The following is a 12,473-nucleotide window of genomic DNA, read 5'->3' as shown; positions in this document are numbered from 1 at the left end:
GTGTGAGTGTGTGCGTTGTGTTGTGTGTGTGCGTGTGTGTGTGCATGTGAGAATGTGTGCATGTGTGTGTGAGTGTGTGCGTTGTGTTGTGTGTGCGTGTGTGTGTGTATGTGCATGTGAGTGTACCATGGTGCACATGTGGACGTTCTTCAGAAGACAACTTTCTGGAGTCTGTTCTCTCTTTCCGCCATGTGGGACCCTGGGATCAAACTTGAGTCATCAGCTCTACGGCAAGTGCGTGAGCCTGCTGACCATAATCTCAGGTATTTTTTTGATGGTTTGTAGCTATTGAAAACAGGCCTTGGGCATAATGATTTAGGCTGTTCAGATTTTATAGATCAATGGTGATGCTCAAAAGATTCTACAGTACATAAGAAAGAACTGGAAGGAAGCTTTCCTAGTCAAAGAGTAAAGACTTGGAACTAATTAGGTTTTTTTTCTGTCCCTTCGGATAAGTTTGCCCCCCCCCTTCTCTGAGCTCCATGTCCTAAGATAAGGACATTTATGGCATTGTGTTAGGAAAGCAGTAAAACTGAGGAAGGGCATTCATTACTTCTCTGACGAAATTGGACTGAGATTTAGCTTACTTCATTAAATTTGATACTATGCAAGGTTCTAATGCTGTTCCTCTAGAGATCACGGATAAAACAATGTGGAGCTTGAAATGTTGGAAACTGAACGAGAGGGTAGGCAGAGCACGGGGGAGCAGTTGCATGAGGGGTTCCCAGACAAGAGTTGACAGTGAAGTGCTCTGTTTACTGGAATATAGGCAACTGGATATACTTTTCAGAAGTTAAAAAAAAAAACAGCAGAAAAAAGACTGGCAAATAGATTGGCTAGACAGCAAGTTCAGGTGTTTCTTGAAAATTTACTCACTGTCATGAATACCACACATGAAACATTCAGACATTCAGAAACAACAGGGAACTCTTGCACGGCATAGATTCCAAAATAACAATGGCTACATGAGACATACGAAACAGTGGCTACATGAGACATACATTCATTCATCTCATTAGAAGAAAGCCAGAGTCCGTTCCTCAAAGTTGTCAGGAACCAGGTTCGTTTCACTTACTGTGATACCGTCCTAAAGTAGAACCGTAGTCTTCTTGGCCTTTGTCTGGGGCAGAGCTTATGTGTCCTAAAATGAGATGTTTTATGACTAGAGAAAATGAAGAGACTGGTTATCAGGTTATGCATTTAGCAATTGACTCTGCAAAAGATATTCCTTCTAAGGTCACCAGAGATTTACCTGTAAATATGTCCAGACTTTTTCCTATGCTTTGCTTTTCTAGACTTCAGCAATATTTAACATCATAAACCCATTTATTCCTCCCCCTCCCTTTCTCTCATCTTCTCCCCCGGTGTATCTCAGGTTAGTTAATCTACTGTCTTTGGCTCCTACATTCTGGAATTACCATTGTATGCCACCTGGCTATTCAAAAATCAGCAATATATGTATTTTTTTAAAACCAGTGACAGAGATGAAACCCAGGGCCCCATGCATGCTAGGCAAGTGCTCTAACACTCAAACTGTCCCCAGCCCAACCTCTCTATCCTGTAAACCAGTGGTTCTCAGTCTTCTTAGTGTTGTGACCTTAAATACAGTTCCTCATGGTGTAGTGACCCCGACCACAATTCTATATTCCTTGCTATTTCATAACTGTAATTTTGCTACTGTTATGAATCATAATGTAAGTATCTGATATCCATGATATTTGATATGTGACCCATATGAAGGGGTCGTTCGATCCTCTTGACCCAAGGGTTAAGAACCATATCTTAAAAATTCTTTTCAAATCCGGTCTTTTCTTGGTCACTCCTTACAGCTTTTCTTTTACTTCATCCATACCATCCATACATGGATCTGGACTCCAGGACTCACTTCTGGGTACAATCTCTTCCAATTTGATACATTTCTTCCTCCTGGGTGCACTTTCTTGTGAATGAAAGACCCATTTATATAATGACAGTTTCTAGATTGACAGCCTCTACTCGGGTCTTTTTCTTGAGTTCCAGACACGTTTATTCATCTCCCTTTCCACCTGGATGTACCACGGGTTCCTCAAAAATCAGCATTCATTTCCTCTTAAATCCATTCCTCCATGTCTTAGTGAAAGGGTCACCATTCATACTATCTGTTAAGATTTGAATATGTTCCCCTTTCCAATCCAACCCTACACAATCCAATGACTCATCAAGTCCTACTGCGAGCCCCACCCCACCCATCTCCCCACTATCTCCCCTGCTAGCACTCTATGACAAACCACAAGCACTGCTTGCTTGGGTGGCTTCCAAGGTCATAGCTATGCTCTCTATTTCCAAGAAGACACTTAAACCCCACACAACATCTAAGACCCTCTCGCTAAAACGCACCTATAACACCCATGCTGTTTTCAGCTGGAGGGCTCCTTAAAAGACCGTCAATACTGTCTGTCAGGTTTGGGAACTTTCTTATCTTGTTATTGAAGCTTTGTCATAATTTGGAAGGGAGAGGAATTTGGGGTGCCAGAATTGGAAGAAGATGAGAGACTGGTCCAATGTGGTCAGCAGAGAGAGGGCCGAGGAGGCCAGAAAGCAGTAGTGCGACATTACAAACTTTGGGGGAAGCGGCAGTTCACAAACTGTGAAACAGGAGTCCATAAGCCTGTCTTGGTGGTGTGAAATGGCTGTGAGTCAAATATCTGTAGAGCACAGGGCTTTGCTTAGTAAAGGTAAAGGTGACCTCATGAAGCAGACCAGTGCGTGAGGAAGACCTTGAATTTTCTTTCTCTAACTGTCACGTAGTACTTTCGAGTCTCTAATAAACTTTACTGGGTCTGCAGTTTCAAGTTTTCTGGGTCAGCATTCAGATGCTCTATCTCTAATAATGATTTTGTCTACTTCTCTTTGTTTTTATATTTTATCTTGTTCTCTTGAAGAGACCCAATTCTTTATGTGAATTTCTTAGATGACAAGTGGCATCTCAAACTAGAAATGTTAATGAGGGTGGGTATGGAAATGCCATAATAAAACTCATTACTTTGCATAATTAACTTACGCTGAAAATGGAAGTTTTTCCAAATGATTCAACACAGCAAAATATTATAAAACCGCAAGAGTCCAATATAGACACAAGGATGTTTCTTTTTTTTTTTTCTTTTCGAGACAGGGTTTCTCTGTGGTTTTGGAGCCTGTCCTGGAACTAACTCTTGTAGACCAGGCTGGTCTCGAACTCACAGAGATCCAACTGCCTCTGCCTCCCGAGTGCTGGGATTAAAGGCGTGAGCCACCACCGCCCGGCTACAAGGATGTTTCTTGTAGCATTGTTTGTAAAGGTGCGAAAAAAGGGAGTACATGCAAGCTGAATCAAACAAATGAATTATACGACAGCTATACAAGAAAATGTGCGCTACTAAGAAAAATATGCACCAAGGAAAAGAGGTTTGAATACATAACTGAAAAAAGCAGTTACGGAACAGTAGGTTTAGTATGTAGCCTGTGTGGAGAGAAAGCACAAGTAATCAGACTATGAATAGAAAAAAAATAAGGAGGAATGTCTATCAAAACGTTAATCCTGACTGTTTCTGGGGAATGAGATTAAAGGTAGTCTTTCATTGTCCGTTACATTTTTCCGCATTTTTTTAAAATTTTACACAACATACTACTTGTTGTAAGAAAAAACAACGATATAAAATAAATAAATTCAATGAATGAATCTTTTTCGTGGGGCAGTTTGGGTTGGAAGGGCTTCAGACTGAGTCTGGTACAGAGGCACAAACATGGGCTTTGGCGTCAGACAGCATTGAGCAGGGCCCCATTGCCCCACCCCCGAGGAAGGGGGGCGGGGGTAGGGGGCTGCGGAAAGGGGCTGGGCTGGGCTGGGCTGTCTGCAGCTCTAGTACAGGAGGCTGAGACTTCTCGAGAGGGACTGAGAGCAGTCACACGCATCCCAGACTCCCTAGAGGACAAGGTGAGCGGGTAAGACTGGACTTTCCTGGAGACCAGACAGTGGTTCTAACCCTCTGAAAGCTACAGCTGGGCAGGTGGACAATTCTTATTTCACTACTGTAGCTGGAGCAGAGGTACTGCATTTAATGCGGTGTGGGAAAAGAGAACGACCAAGAAAGTAGTAGTCTGTGTTTGGACTGGACAGCAGAGACTGGCAGAGGTGGAGGAGAGAAAAGGGGGAACTGTGCATGTTGGGAGGAGAACGAGGAATACGGGGCAATGTGAGGGGGAAGAGGAGATCCAGAGAGAATAGGGGTATGCAGAGACGGGTTAAGGAACATTTGGGGGGGTGTGCATAGGTAATACAGAGGAGGATGTAAGGAATGGGAAGAGATTTTTCTAGAGTAAATAGGAAATGCGATGGGAAATAGCGAGTCCGGAGTCAGGCAGAGTGAATAAGCAGGGGGGGGGGAATAAGAAGTGATGGGGGGGAAGGGCAGACGGGCTGGGACGGAGGCCCCCTAGGGAGGCGGAAAGGGGCGGGACCACTTCCGGCCTTTAGTGGGGAGGGCAGTATCTGAGTTTTGGAGGGGCTTGGAGAGAGTGGATGCACTTGGGAATTGGAGGAGGAGGTGAGCCATGGGCCCCAGCGTTGGATGAGAGCCTGTTAGGGGTCGGCCCCACCCTCTGGGATCTGGAGAAAACTTGCGTTAAGAGCCAAATCTTACCGAATCCATCCATCTAGGAAGGGAGGGGACTGGACCCTGTTTGGCTGGGCCCAAGATGGAATCACTTGTTCAGTCCTGAGTTGAGGAGGGGGTGTTACAGGGAAGGAGCCAAACCAATTTGGGTTTTACCGTTTGGAGGGGGGCGTGTTAGGATAAAGGGCGGGACCTGGAGGCTCTGTGAAATTGATAGGGTGGATGTGAGTAGGGGAGGGGCTGGGACCACCAGACACTGCGACAATTTGGAAGGAAGACTTGTTGGGGAGGGGGCGGGGCCGAACAGCATTGCGGACCTAGAAAGGGGCGTGTGTAGGGGCTGGGTGCTGGACTGAGACCGTGGCCACTGCGCAGGCGCTTTATGTATAGCTAGAAAGGGGCGTGTTGAGAAGTGCTCGCAGGGAGACAGGGCCAGCTGCTGAATGCGCATGTGCACGGTGGACTTCAAAGAACGGGTTTGTACTGGGAAAGCAGGCGGGGTTGAAAGGGCGCTGCAACAGACGCGCATGCGCATTCCTGGCCTGCGGCTGGTGGGGGGGTGCGCTGGGAAAAGGGGGCGGGGTCCTCAGAGCTGCCGCGCTGGCACATCTTCCTGGAGGAGGGGAGGGTGCGGCTGCAGAGAACTGAGACCTAGAGACTGAATTTCTGTGTCTGAGAGCATACTGGTTGGGGCTCGGGGAGGGGCTGGGCATTGGGGCCCTAGAGAAAGTGAGGATCAGCTTCTAGGCAGAGCAGGGGATACGACGTTCAGCGGGCTCCCCACTTGACCCAGGCCTTCTCTTCAGACTCAGCTTTGCCAAGTGAACTTGAGACATGTCTGAAACAAGCGAGAGTGGTGCAGGTCCAACTCGCTTTCAGGTAAGACCGATAATTGTCCCCTCTTTCTTTCTGCTTTGCCTTTCCAGCCGCTTCTGCTCCAAACCCTTGGCGCTTCTCCTCCCATCATTGTCATTCTCCACCCACTTCTTCGCCGGGGTGCATCCCCTCTCCCCAGTGGAGGGGAAGCCAGAAGGACAGGAGGAAGGGGGAGAGGGTGGGCGGGCCCTTGTTCTGTCATTACTTTTGACTAAGGGGAAGGGGAGGCCTTTTTAGGATGAGGTGATCAGAGCACACTGCGGGTAGGAGTCTTTACAGGTCAGAGAAGTATTGCCTCCAAATTTGGGGACCATTTTCATAGTTGAGAGTGGGGAGAAGGTCAGTGAACTTCCTCCCTGCTTTCCCTTGCAGGGTAAAGCTTCAGAAAAGGACAGCGGCTCCATGATGCAGGACCTGTTGACCGTGACCCAGAACTTGGAGGTCTCAGAGACACCAAAGGCTGAAAAGACAGCAGAGGTCTCAGAGGCTCCAAAGGACCCCAAAGCCTCTGGGAACCCGAAGGCCACAGAGGTCTCAAAGGCCCCAGAGGCTTCTGAGGCAGCTGTCACCCAGGCCTCACCTACCACACAGCAGACTGATACCCAGGTTCTCGCATCTGAAAAGAAGAGCCCAGCGGCTGACACCAAGACGCAGAAGGCTGACCTGCAGGCTACCACGGTGCCTGAAACCCAGACCAAAAAGGTCAGCTGTGTTACTGATCCGAAGGTCAATACAAAGGACCCTGAGACTGAGGCTGCTGCCTCTCAGGCTGGAGGAGATGAACCGGAGCCTGAGGGTGCAGCTGTCCAGGTTCAGGAGAACCAGGATACTCGGCCCAAGGTCAAAGCCAAGAATACCCAAAAGGTAAGACCTCTGCCATAACCGCCCTTGTTTCTCCACATTTGGTTGATTTGCTCTGCAAACATTTAAGAGATTCCTGCTCATGAAAGACACAGGGAACACTCAGAGGTATGTGCTGTAGCTCTTAAATCCGCAGAACTCTCAGGCTGGTGGGGTGTGAGGTGCGATCTGACTGTGTGCAGTTTATATGTGCACAGTAGCTGTCCACTTTCGGCCTGGAGCTGGACATATGCGTATGTGTAGTCTCCTGTCTGAAAGTAACTAGTCTGGGTTTCTTCTCCAGAGAAGGAAACTGATGTCCAGAGAGCGGACTAGTCCAGGGTGCTATAAGCAGAGTCAGTGGTGGGCATAGGAAGAAGAAAAGCCTCGCGCCTTATTTCTGAGTTGTTCCTGATCCCCTCAGGGAGGAAATTGCCAACTGGTACTCAGTGATAAACCCATGACTCAGGATGGCTGGGGTCCAGTGAGGCAGACTATTACTACAAAGGGCAGGGTTCGGGAATACATCCCGGAAGAGATGGGGTTCAGGGGTGATTTCCAGAGAGACTGAGTTAGAAGAAAGAACCACCTGCTTCACTTGCTGATGTTGGCCCTCCTCTCTGTTGATGCAGGCCAAACACCTGGATGGGGAAGAGGACGGCAACAGTGACCAGAGTCAGGCTTCGGAGACCACAGGTGGTCGGAGGGTCTCAAAGGCCCTCATGGCCTCCATGGCTCGCAGAGCTTCAAGGGGACCCATAGCCTTTTGGGCCCGCAGAGCATCAAGGACTCGGTTGGCTGCTTGGGCTCGGAGAGCTTTACTTTCTCTGAGGTCACCCAGAGCCCGGAGAGGCAAGGCCCGAAGAAGAGCTGCCAAGCTGCAGTCATCCCAAGAACCCGAAGCACCCCCACCTAGAGATGTGGCCCTTTTACAGGGAAGGGTATGGACTCCACCCTCTACATGCTGGCTTTCCCACTGCCTCAGCCGACATCTCTGTTATGCTTTGAAGTTCTCTGCGGAGTTTTTAGGCTTCTCACCATTTGCTTCTCTTTTAGGCAAATGATTTGGTGAAGTACCTGTTGGCTAAAGATCAGACAAAGATTCCCATCAGGCGCTCAGGTAGAGTCCTACACTTTGCCTTGCCTGAGCTCTGCCTCCCCTGCAATGTGCTGGGGACATCCTTCCCTTTTCTTTTCTGTCTCTTCTTTCAAAGTTCTCCCAGTACTGATGTCTTTAGTGATAAGCCCCACCCATGGCGTGCACAACAAAGGGTCTGTAGGTTGGACCTGAGGGTCACCTGGTATCGCTACAACGCAGATGCTTATAGCACTCTCCTTTTGCAGATATGCTGAAGGACATCATAAAAGAGTATACTGATGTATACCCTGAAATCATAGAGCGAGCAGGCTATTCCTTGGAGAAGGTGAAGTGGCAGCCCTGGGGGTGGGTGCACTGGGGAAACCTTAAACAGAGGAAAGGTATATTATCACCCTCCTGGGGGGGGGGGGGAGCACAGAGACCGAATACATTGCCATCACCATGCAAATGAGCACACAGTGGCCTAGGGAGGGGCAGCCACTGATCACAAGTCACTGGTGGAAACAGAGCTGGTACTAAAGCTATGCAGCTGAGCTCTGGCTTCTGTCTGCTGCTGGATACACCATCTCATGTATTGCGGTTGCTCACCTCTCTGTCTCCCCAAATGCCCACAGACACTATGGATGATTACACTATATCTGTTATATGTTTAATGTGTACTTCACGATATGCTTTATATACAATATTCCATTCATTTTTCTCTCACACCAAAGCACTTTAGCTATGATGAGGAGCTACAGGGTGCCTGGAAAGTTGAATGCTGTGAGTTTATAAGCTATTCTTCTCATCCACAGGTATTTGGAATTCAACTGAAGGAAATCGACAAGAGTGACCACTTATATATTCTTCTCAGTACCTTAGAGCCCACTGATGCAGGCATACTGGGAACGTAAGCTGGGACAGTGCCAGGGTGGGAAGGGGCTTCTGCTTCCTCTTAGAAGCTCAGGAAAGGTGGTCTAAACGCCCGTGTCCCAGCTCCACACATGGCTGGATCCCTGTGAGCAGTAGTGGTGTCAGATTATAACTGGCAGAAGGGTTTCAGAGCCTGGAGTGGCCATTGCTGCTGTCAGGTTTGCTTGCTAACAAGCTCCCAGGAAGTCAGCCTATTGTTACTTATCTCTTCTTTGGAGTGCCTGGCCTGGCTGTGGAAGTCCCTCAAAGGGGGGAGGGACTTCTGGGTGGACCATGATGCTTGAGAGCAGGAGTGTCACTAGGGTTCCATCTAGAACTTCTCAGGGCCAGGGAAATTGGGAGAGAAAGAAAAGACTCCTGTTGGCTGAGCTTCCATGTGGTGGACAGGGCTTCTTCCATGTCCTGCTAACCTTGGGTAGGGATAGTATATGGTTTCCCATTTTACTGGAGACCTTGGCTCCAGAGTGAAAGCACCTTCCCTTGGGTCATTGATAGCTGGGACAATAGAGTAGGCTGAATTCTCAGTATCTGGGGAATCTAGGAGAGGCTGGCCTAATGAGCTGTGTTGTATAGGTGATGACTTATGATCCTAAACTTTCTCTGTCTTAGAACCAAGGACTCACCTAAGCTGGGTCTCCTTATGGTGCTTCTTAGCATCATCTTCATGAATGGAAATCGGTCCAGTGAGGGTGAGTGGCTGGGCATGCAGCTGAATAGGTGGCTGTTGTCTGAATTCCAGGTGCTCATTTTCTGTCCTTGTCTCCTTACCTCCTCTTGCAGCTGTCATCTGGGAGGTGCTGCGCAAGCTGGGGCTGCGTCCTGGGTATGATTGGGCTCTCTCAGCGCTTGCTGTGCGTGTTGTCTTTTGGCAAGAGAGGACGGTCCCAGGATTGCATCAACCTGGTGGTCTGGAGGAGCGTGGGGTGGGGGTGAATATTAGACTGGGTAGTGGGCCCAGAGTTCTGACCTGTATGGATGGGGAAGTATCTCTCATCTCTCCTCACCTTCTTACCATCTCTTGAGCTTTCCCTGCACTATAAATCTGTTTTCTCTCATGAGAATACCTCTGCCAGTACCTGGGAAGTGTAACAGATCTGAATATATTAATTTGTTCATTCAGCTTTCTATGTTCTCAGCATCCATCACTCACTCTTTGGGGATGTGAAGAAACTCATTACCGATGAGTTTGTGAAGCAGAAGTAAGTGCCTATGGCCGGTGTTGGTGTGTTCCATGCATTTGGTCTCTCTTGATAATGGATGTGTACCTGCAAGTCTGTGCATGTGTTTGCGGTCTGAATGTGTGCATGTGTATACGCTATTGACAGATTATTTCTGGGAGTGGTCACAGATTTCGGTTTCAAATGTGGCTTCAGAACAACTCTGTGAGGGAGATGGAAACAGTCTTAATGAATTAAAGTCATTTGCTCAGGGTTGGTTACACAGGTAGCAAATAAAAATTGTGTTTAGAACATGGCTTCTTTTACTCTGCTAAGTAATGCTTCATAAAAATTAATTTCCATTAAAATGGCCTCAAGTGGTACCCTTAAGCAACCCAGGACAGTGCTGGGTACTGACTTGTGCTTTTGATTTCATTTACATTACTGTGTACCATTCACAGGTGAGGGATTTGATCCCTAAGAGGGGATGGTTGAGCATGGCCCACAGGTGATTTTTAAAAGGCTCACTTGGGTCTGGAGTCCTAACCTGTTAAATTTGTAAGTAGAAGCTTACCTTATATCATTGGGTGTCAGAGAAGACTATGCATGCGCTCACATAGAGAAACAGGTGTGTTTAGAAGCATGAGCATGCACACACACACACACACACACACACACACACACACACACACACACACACATGCACGTGGGGGGGAGAGAGACAAAGAGAGACAGAGAGACAGGGAAACGAGAGACAGAGACTAAAGGAAGTCAATCAAGAACAGTTCTCTCTCTCTTTCTCCTCATATACTCCAAACTGGCCTCAAACTTATGTTTCCAAGGATGACCATTAACCCCTGATCATCCTGCTTCAGCCTCCTGAGAACTGGAATTAAAGGCCTGCGCCACTGTGCCTGGCCAGTCATTTTTTTAAATAGCGTATCTTTCCAGAGCTTGGCTAGTCTTCCTTCCAAATCCTTGCAGTGTGGTGTGCTCAGAGCAGGGACCCTGAAGAATGGCCTCTCTGTTTACAACACACCCAACAGAAATCTTGGGCCATTGTGACAAGGAGCACAACACTTTGTTCTCCTGCGAGCAAGTGCCCTACATGTTTCTCCCCAATTCTTCCACATGAGTTCTGGGCATTACCAATAGGACGCGGTTCAGTATTGGGGAAGGCCTGAAGTATTTAGTTGGGAATATGTGTATTTGCAGCCCATCTAGTCCACTCAGAAGTGGTTCACATTTGACCCTCGAAATAGATTTTGAATCTCTCTTTTATAGGTACCTGGACTACGCCCAAGTACCCAACAGCAATCCTCCTGAATATGAGTTCTTCTGGGGCCTACGCTCCTACTATGAAACCAGCAAGATGAAAGTTCTCAAGTTTGCTTGTAAGGTAATTGGGGAGCCATTTGTACTTGGTGTGTGAAGGTTATAGGGTGCTCTGGGATGGGGTGTTCTGTGTTCAGAGTGTCCCAATATTCTTATCTGGGCATTTTAAAGCTTCTGAGTTATCAAACACTGACAAGTACTGTATCATCTAATCCTCACAACTGGTACGACTTTGTGATAACATGTGAAAACAGCCTCAGAGAAGTTGGCAGGTGATATAGCCATATCATAGAGCCAATTAAGAGTCGATGAAGGGATAAAACAGGTGGTGCAAGATTACGATAGCACTAACCGTATTGATACATGACATACACTGTATAGTATGGTGCCTTGCAAACAGCAGATGCTCAGCTCTCTGATTGTGAACTTTCTAAGGGTTATTATTTCCACTTCAGGTGCAGAAGAAGGATCCTAAGGAATGGGCAGCTCAGTACCGAGAGGCGATGGAAGCAGATTTGAAGGCTGCAGCTGAGGCTGCTGCAGAAGCCAAGGCCAGAGCTGAGATTAGAGCTCAGATGGGCATTGGGCTCGGCTCTGAGAATGCCGCTGGGCCCTGCAACTGGGACGAAGCTGATATTGGACCGTGGGCAAAGGCCCGGATCCAGGCAGGAGCTGGAACTAAAGCCAAAGCCCAAGCCCAAGAAAGTGGTGGTGCCAGTGCTGGTGCCAGTACCGGTACCAGTGTTGGTACTGGCGCCAGTGCCAGTGCCAGTGCTGGTGCCAGTGGTGGCTTCAGTACCAGCTCCAATTTGACTGCCACTCTCACATTTGGGCTCTTCGCTGGCCTTAGTGGAGCTGGGGCCAGTACCAGCAGCAGCTCTGGTGCCTGTGGTTTCTCCTACAAGTGAGCTGCAGGTATCTGTCATGGTGCCAGTGAAGTACCTGGGGCTCATGGGAGTGGGATGGAGAGCTGAGTCCTGGGTTGGAGATAAGCATGAAACATGTGCAAAGACACTGCTGTGATTTTCCTGGGTCCTGTTTGCTAGATGTCGACTGATTTTCCTCTACTTGTGTTTGCAGATATTGCTCGTAATCACAGCATCTTCTTCTCAAGCCAGGGTGTGCTCTCAGAAACCTACTTAACACCGCACTCTAGGCAGCTACTATTAATCGTTTGAAGTTGACACTCTATATTAAATCTATTTGCCATTTCTCAGTTTATTGCCTTTTTTGGTATACTGTCACATCCTAAAAACAATTGGCAACGTTTCCATCTCAGTGGTTGGACTCCTGAGAATGAGAATTAGCACATCTCTCTGGAGTAGGTCAGGCGTTTCTCTCCCCAAAGTAGGTAGGATTTTTGTGGTGTAGAGTCATGGGGCTTGGGGTTCCAGAAGATGCTGTTTCAAAAAGAGGCCTGACTCTTCTTTTGAGGAATGTGACTGAAAACTGTAGAGAAGGTGAGTGGTTACAGAGACCCAAATGAAAGACTGTTTTCTTGGGGAAGAAGAGTGTAATATAGTGGGCTAGGAGCCAGTGGAGAGGAAAAAGTTGAACACTGATCCATGCATCCCAGTCCCCAAGAAGATGAAAGACCTGGATCGCTGGGAAGTCTGGGAGAGT

The 12,473-nt window shown here is 47.8% G+C and overlaps 1 protein-coding gene and 1 non-coding gene across 5 annotated transcripts; both read left to right on the top strand.

Annotated features, from left to right (window-relative positions):
- The first annotated feature begins 3,886 nt into the window (after positions 1–3,886).
- Positions 3,887–12,066, top strand: Maged2 (MAGE family member D2). Of its 4 annotated transcripts, none has more exons than XM_005358873.2 (13): positions 3,887–3,952; positions 5,438–5,510; positions 5,880–6,371; positions 6,980–7,288; positions 7,404–7,467; positions 7,692–7,771; positions 8,241–8,335; positions 8,968–9,047; positions 9,139–9,181; positions 9,495–9,557; positions 10,800–10,914; positions 11,306–11,765; positions 11,931–12,066. In XM_005358873.2, the coding sequence occupies exons 2-12, from the start codon at positions 5,466–5,468 to the stop codon at positions 11,756–11,758; spliced, it is 1,839 nt and encodes a 612-aa protein (XP_005358930.1). In that variant the 5' UTR covers positions 3,887–3,952; positions 5,438–5,465; the 3' UTR covers positions 11,759–11,765; positions 11,931–12,066. The 4 variants fall into 4 exon arrangements, with proteins under 4 accessions (XP_005358930.1, XP_013206105.1, XP_005358931.1 ...); XM_013350651.1 differs by having other exon boundaries at positions 3,887–3,960; XM_005358874.3 differs by lacking the exon at positions 3,887–3,952 and adding an exon at positions 4,500–4,562.
- Positions 10,501–10,627, top strand: LOC113457485. Its single transcript, XR_003378043.1, has one exon. It is a non-coding gene; the product is annotated as a small nucleolar RNA SNORA11 (small nucleolar RNA).
- Positions 12,067–12,473: the final 407 nt, after the last annotated feature.

Source organism: Microtus ochrogaster, chromosome X (genome assembly GCF_000317375.1).
Source record: "Microtus ochrogaster isolate Prairie Vole_2 chromosome X, MicOch1.0, whole genome shotgun sequence".
Taxonomy (NCBI): Eukaryota; Metazoa; Chordata; class Mammalia; order Rodentia; family Cricetidae; genus Microtus; species Microtus ochrogaster.
Note: the sequence above shows the minus strand (reverse complement) of the source record. Positions and strands in the feature narration are given on the sequence as shown.

Coding starts and splice junctions, on each gene's coding strand:
- Maged2 (XM_005358873.2), top strand. CDS start 5,466: ATGTCTGAAACAAGCGAGAGTGGTGCAGGTCCAACTCGCTTTCAG. Junction 9,182..9,494: donor AAGCTGGGGCTGCGTCCTGG/GTATGATTGGGC, acceptor CTATGTTCTCAG/CATCCATCACTCACTCTTTG. Junction 10,915..11,305: donor TTCTCAAGTTTGCTTGTAAG/GTAATTGGGGAG, acceptor TTTCCACTTCAG/GTGCAGAAGAAGGATCCTAA.